The sequence below is a fragment of the Ochotona curzoniae genome, unplaced genomic scaffold, assembly GCF_017591425.1.
Source record: "Ochotona curzoniae isolate NIBS_2020 unplaced genomic scaffold, NIBS_Ocur_1.0 scaffold_2453, whole genome shotgun sequence".
Lineage (NCBI taxonomy): Eukaryota > Metazoa > Chordata > Mammalia > Lagomorpha > Ochotonidae > Ochotona > Ochotona curzoniae.
Genome location: NW_024467094.1, coordinates 7929293 through 7935281, shown reverse-complemented (window position 1 = coordinate 7935281; position 5989 = coordinate 7929293). Strand labels below are relative to the sequence as shown.

Genomic DNA, 5989 nt, shown 5'->3' with positions numbered 1-5989 from the left:
ACTGTAATCTCCTTAATCCGCCAGGATTGGAGCTGAGCTGCCCTCTTGGCACCCAGGCCCAGCTGGGAGATGAAGTGGGCAGTGCCTGACCTCACCCCCTCTCCCCCAGGGCACCACCACCTGACTTCTGGACACATCCTTGGCCCTCTGTCCATCCCCTTCCACACCCTGCCCCCAAAACCAGTACCACTTAGCAACACTGTAGTAAGGGGCCAAGAAGAGGGGTCTCCCCCAAGGAGAAAGAATAGGACTCAGAATGGAAGCGGAGCCCAGGCCTGTCTCTCTCTTGCGCTCCTTTGGGGCCTGAACCCACCACCTAGGGCTTCCTGGCTAAAGCTAGAGGCAAAGGAAAGGGGCTGGGAGTGGGAGATGGGCGTTCTCATTCAGTTCTCCTCAGGGTCACACACAGAAACCAGCCACCCAGCACAGGGTGGTTTGACAAGGTGTTTCTGCAAGGGCTGAGGCTTTCCCAGGACCAGGTGGTGAACCGGGGTGTCCCTTCCACTGTGAAAAGTCAGGTATTTTGAGTAAGGGGCCCCTCTTAGTTTTGAGGAAAATTGGTTTGAGAGACGCTCACAGGCCAGCTGGAGTGCCCCTGCCCCCAACTGCCTTTTACATGCGTGGAGACATACTTCAGGAGGAACCCCAGAAGTCTCTTCCCACTTGTCCAGTGTAACCCCATCTGGGCAGTCCTCCCTCAGTCTGTCTCTGTCCCCCTAGCTGCAGCCCCCTAGCTGCAGCCGCCTAACCGTCTCCCTCTGCCGTCCAGTCCTATCTCATCAACCCTTCATTAGATTAGATTCTAGTTCGGACAGGAAGGTAAACGAGTTTAGCGAGGAAACAGGGCGCTTGGAGATCGCTCTAGGTCAACTGGACCTCAGTGGCCGGGGCCGCGCTGGAACTACAGCTCCCAGCATGCCGAGCGTCCGGAAGCCCCGCCCCCGCCGCCCAGTGCATTGTGGCCAATGAGTCAGGGCTTGGGGCACTCAGACTTGAGCAGGCAGGACAGAGGGCTAGGTCAACGTTACCGGCAGAGGCAGCTGGAGCGATTCCGAGATGCGGACGGCTTGGGTGGCCCCAAGCGTGGGGAGGCAGCTGCTGAGGTTGGGGGGCACAAGGTGTGTGTATGACTGACTGGAGGGTCAAGGGGGTGGCCGAGGACCAAGCCAGATCCGAACCCCAACTCTTCACAGTTCGCGATCCAGTGCGTTTCTGGGGCAGCCCCGGCCTGACCCTGCCCGGCGACTCTATGCCAGTGGGGCCGCTCAGGTAAGAGCCGGAGGACTGGGGCGGGGGCTCCCCGCTGCCGGCAGGGGTCTCCCTCCCCGTGCTGGCCACCTGCTCACAGCTCTCATAGGGAAAGTAGGGGAAAGGGCAACCCGAGGTGCCCTGGCTGGCAATTAGGGTAAAGGCTCCGGAGAGACTCAGGCCTCACACCCTGTGCTTCTTGGCACACGGGCACCACCCATCCTGGCCTCGCTAACCACCCCTTCCCCCAGGCCGTTGCAGAGAAGTCAGATTCCGCCTCCTATGATGCGTCCCACGGGGAAAAACGGGCCAAGGCGGTATGTGGCTCCCAGGCTGGGTGGACCTAGGTCGGGGCACGCCCACCCCAGGCAGCTCTCTCAGAGCCCCATATCGCCCTCCCCACCCCCCGGGCAGGAATCGAGGTCCTTCGCTGTGGGTATGTTCAAAGGCCAGCTCACCACTGAGCAGGTGTTCCCATACCCGTCAGGTAAGGGAAGGAAGGGGGCAGAGCTGGCTGGGGATGCCAGTCCGGTTCCTGACAACCTCACCTGACTGGCTCGCCCTTCTCCCCACCCCCGCAGTGCTCAACCCAGAGCAGACACAGTTTCTCAAAGAGTTGGTGGGGCCCGTGTCCCGTTTCTTTGAGGTGAGGAGTGCACTTGAGGGTAGGGGACTTGGGCAGATGGTAAGGAGTCTGCAAAGGCTCCTGGGTGGGTCGTGAGATGCTTTTACCTCCACAGGAGGTAAACAGTCCTGCCAAGAATGATGCCCTGGAGATGGTGGAGGAGAGGACTTTGCAGGGCCTCAAGGAGCTGGGGGCCTTTGGTCTGCAAGTGCCCAGCGAGTTGGGCGGCGTTGGCCTCTGCAACACGCAGGTGACACGGGAGGCCCTGGCACCCCCTCCTCTAGAGCTAAGGTCTTTTCCATTCCTTGATGTCTGTATAAGTATAATGCTCAGTTTCCCAGTCACATTCACCTACCCCCCCCCAAAAAAAAACCCAGACAGGCCAATATGACCAAGACCACATACTGATCCCCAAGTCCTGGGGAGGTGGAGGCAGGGGAACTAGGGCAGCTCCCATGAGAGCTAGGATAGACATGTACCCTCTATGTGGTCTGGCATCCACCCCCTCCCCACACTCACTGTTGGGAGGCAGGGGAAGGAAGTGCCCAGGTCAAGCCTTGCCCTGTCACCCACATTCTCCTGCATGTAGCCAGTGACCTCAGCCGCCTTCTTCCCCTACAGTATGCTCGTTTGGTGGAGATCGTGGGCATGCATGACCTCGCCATCGGCGTCACCCTGGGGGCTCACCAGAGCATTGGTTTCAAAGGCATCTTGCTCTTTGGCACCAAGGCCCAGAAGGAGAAATACCTCCCTAAACTGGCAACTGGTGAGGCCACCCAGGAAGACCAAGGCCTGAGGCTCCCCTGGGCTTGCAGAGGAAGGCGGGGGCAGGGGGAGAGGGCTGCAGGAACTTGGTTCCCCATCAGGCCTTCTGCTGAAGGCGTTCCCTCTTCCCACAGGGGAGACCATAGCTGCCTTCTGTCTAACCGAGCCCTCCAGTGGATCTGACGCGGCCTCCATCCAGAGCTCAGCTGTGCCCAGCCCCTGTGGGAAGTATTACACCCTCAATGGCAGCAAGATTTGGATCAGGTCATCTTCCTTTCCTCCCTTCATCCTGCTTCGTGCCCTCTGCCCACTTCCAGGCTCCATTGCTCTTAGCACCTGAGGCTCTAACCAAGCTCCTCCTTCCTCCACAGTAACGGGGGCCTGGCAGACATCTTCACAGTTTTTGCCAAGACACCAATCACAGATCCAGCCACAGGGGCTGTGAAGGAGAAGATCACAGCCTTCGTGGTGGAGAGGGGTTTTGGAGGTGTCACCCAGTGAGTGGATCTGGGGAAGCAGAGGCAGGGCCTAGGATGGAGGCAGGACCAGGCTGTCAGAGCTCACGCTGGGTGGGGGGCTGCAGATGCTAAGGTGGGTACATATTGTTTCCCCTTTGGGACAAATAACAACCCAACCTAAAGCTTTGGAACATGAAAACAAGTTCCATATGTAGTAGCAGGACGTGGCCACACCTCCTGGGACCTGAGAGCATGAGGGGGTGCCCATGCGTCCTCCCTGGCTCATCAGGAAGGAAAGGAAGTTTTTATCCCAGTTGCAGCACACCTCTGCTGTCCCCCTCTCCTGTCGCAGTGGGGCTCCCGAGAAGAAGATGGGCATCAAGGCGTCCAACACGGCCGAGGTGCACTTCGACGGAGTGCGTGTGCCCTCAGAGAACGTGCTGGGCGAGGTCGGGAGTGGCTTTAAAGTGGCCGTGCACATCCTCAACAACGGAAGGTTTGGCATGGCGGCAGCCCTTGCAGGCACCATGAGAGCCATCATCACCAAGGCGGTGAGCACCCTGTCTGAGGGTCCCTAACCTAGGCCTGAAGAGTCCCTGTCCCCTTGCAGATGGTCCCCACACCAGAGGCTCCCATACCCCCAGCAGCAACAGCTCCTGGCCTGCTAACTTAGGTGTCCTTCTAGTGTGACTCAGGCAGCTTGGACCATGGGACCTCTCCCTGGGAGACACCCACAGCAGGACCCATGTGCCCTCTTCCAGGTGGATCATGCTATTAATCGTACCCAGTTCGGGGACAAAATCCACAACTTTGGGCTCATCCAGGAGAAGCTGGCTCGGATGGCTATGCTGCAGTATGTGACTGAGGTGAGGGCCTCCCACACCACCCCTCTCCCCGGAAGCTACCCATAGTGCTCATCCAGTTGGCTCAGACTACAACCCCCAGCAGCACCTGGGGCAGTGGGTCTCCAGCTTCACACCAATGCCCTAGGGGATGCGGGGAGGCATAGCCAGCTCGGCGTCTGCCCAAATGGAAGCATGACACAGGCGTACTGAGGGGCTTTACAAGTGCCCTAAATGCTTATCCACCTATACACCACTGACGCAACGACCCGGGGCACCTGACCACAGTGTCGGGGTGGAGTGCAGGGACCCTGATGAGCTAGGCAGATGGGAGATGAAGGCAAGTTCTGATGCAGCACTTTCCCAACCTTTCTCCCCACAAACCAACTGTGTCACCTCAGTCCATGGCTTACATGCTGAGTGCCAACATGGACCAGGGATTCACGGACTTCCAGATAGAGGCCGCCATCAGCAAAATCTTTGGCTCGGTGAGGTCCTGGGCATACCAGGAAGGGAAGGGGCCCGTTGGTGAGGCCGCTCCAACAGTCACCTCTTCCATTGACTCTTTGTCCCTAGGAGGCGGCCTGGACAGTGACAGATGAGTGCATCCAGATCATGGGGGGCATGGGCTTCATGAAGGTGGGCCAGGGTCTCAGTGGTGGGTGGTGCCACTTGGGGGCTGGGGGCTCATGGAGTCACTGTCCTCCCTGTGGTAGGAGCCTGGAGTTGAGCGCGTGCTTCGAGATGTCCGAATCTTCCGGATCTTCGAGGGCACAAACGACATTCTCCGGCTGTTTGTGGCTCTGCAGGGCTGTATGGTAAGAGGGAGGAGGACCCTGGGACAGGAGGCGAGGACATGGCGGAGTTCTGATTGGCAGCCTCTTCCTCCCCGCAGGACAAGGGAAAGGAGCTTTCTGGGCTTGGCAATGCGCTCAAGAATCCTTTGGGGAATGCTGGCCTGCTGCTTGGGGAGGCAGGCAAACAGCTGAGACGGTAAGCTTTGGGCCCCAGGCCAGGGGAGGGCAGGGTAGTACATGCCCACTAACCAGTCCTTCTCCCGCCTCCTCCAAGGCGAGCAGGGCTGGGCAGTGGCTTGAGTCTCAGTGGGATCGTCCACCCAGAGCTAAACCGGAGTGGTGAGCTGGTCAGTTGGTAGGCGGGGGCGTCCAGGAGGAGCCTGGCCCTCGGTGGCGGGGACTGCCCCTCTGAGCTGTGCACCTTTCCATGTCTGCAGGCAGTGCAGGCTCTGGAACAGTTTGCTGCTGTGGTGGAGGCCAAGCTGATAAAGCACAAGAAGGGGATTGTCAGTGAGTGAGCTCTCCCCAACCACCTCCACCCCGTCCCTCGCTCTCCCGCATACTGACCCCTCTGCCCATCTACCTGGCAGATGAACAGTTCGTGCTGCAGCGCCTGGCAGACGGGGCCATTGATCTCTACGCCATGGTGGTGGTTCTCTCCAGGTGAGGGAGCGGCACGGGGAGCTGAGCCGGGAGTGGGGGACGCCTGCCAGGGTTGGCGTGCCAGCCTAGATCTCTTCCCTCCTGCTTCTAACAGAGCCTCCCGGGCCCTGAGTGAGGGCTACCCCACAGCCCAACACGAGAAGATTCTCTGTGACAGCTGGTGCATTGAGGTAAGACTTGGGGTGGTGGTGATGGTGGGCAGTGGGAGACACTAGGCCATAAACCTGAACTCCACCTGTTCCCCCACGCAGGCTGCTGCCCGGATCCGCAGGAGCATGGTCGCCCTACAGTCCGACCCCCAGCAGCAAGAGCTCTTCCGCAACTTCAAAGCCATCTCCACCGCCTTGGTAGAGCGTGGGGGTGTGGTCACCAGTAACCCCCTAGGCTTCTGAGCATTCTCACACCAGGTCTGGCCCATCAAGTGCCTTCTCTCAAGCCAGTTAGGCCCCTTGCATAGAGAGCCTGGGCTTGCCTCTGAGGGGACTTCATCTCCACCCGTGCCTGCTCCCAGGAGCTCTGCCTGTCTCCCAAATATAGCCTGTGACAAGCCATACTGTGTCTTAGGTCCTTCCCTCCCAAAGAAAGCAGTCT

General features: G+C 59.4%; 1 protein-coding gene across 2 annotated transcripts; it reads left to right on the top strand.

The window, feature by feature from the left end:
• Nucleotides 1-990: 990 nt before the first annotated feature.
• Nucleotides 991-5945, top strand: ACADVL (acyl-CoA dehydrogenase very long chain). Of its 2 annotated transcripts, XM_041000332.1 has the most exons (20): nt 991-1118; nt 1194-1269; nt 1500-1565; nt 1663-1735; nt 1830-1894; nt 1989-2123; nt 2495-2639; nt 2773-2902; nt 3010-3135; nt 3449-3647; nt 3858-3962; nt 4340-4426; nt 4515-4577; nt 4655-4756; nt 4834-4931; nt 5010-5082; nt 5173-5245; nt 5326-5398; nt 5493-5568; nt 5650-5945. In XM_041000332.1, the coding sequence occupies exons 1-20, from the start codon at nt 1057-1059 to the stop codon at nt 5788-5790; spliced, it is 1968 nt and encodes a 655-aa protein (XP_040856266.1). In that variant the 5' UTR covers nt 991-1056; the 3' UTR covers nt 5791-5945. The 2 variants fall into 2 exon arrangements, with proteins under 2 accessions (XP_040856266.1, XP_040856267.1); XM_041000333.1 differs by lacking the exon at nt 1500-1565.
• The last annotated feature ends 44 nt before the right edge of the window (nt 5946-5989 follow it).

What these genes read in the sequence shown, in the direction of transcription:
- ACADVL (XM_041000332.1), top strand. Translation starts at nt 1,057, where the DNA reads ATGCGGACGGCTTGGGTGGCCCCAAGCGTGGGGAGGCAGCTGCTGAGG. An exon ending in GGTTTTGGAGGTGTCACCCA is followed by an intron (nt 3,136 to 3,448) that starts GTGAGTGGATCT and finishes CTCCTGTCGCAG; the next exon opens with TGGGGCTCCCGAGAAGAAGA. An exon ending in GGGGCATGGGCTTCATGAAG is followed by an intron (nt 4,578 to 4,654) that starts GTGGGCCAGGGT and finishes TCCCTGTGGTAG; the next exon opens with GAGCCTGGAGTTGAGCGCGT.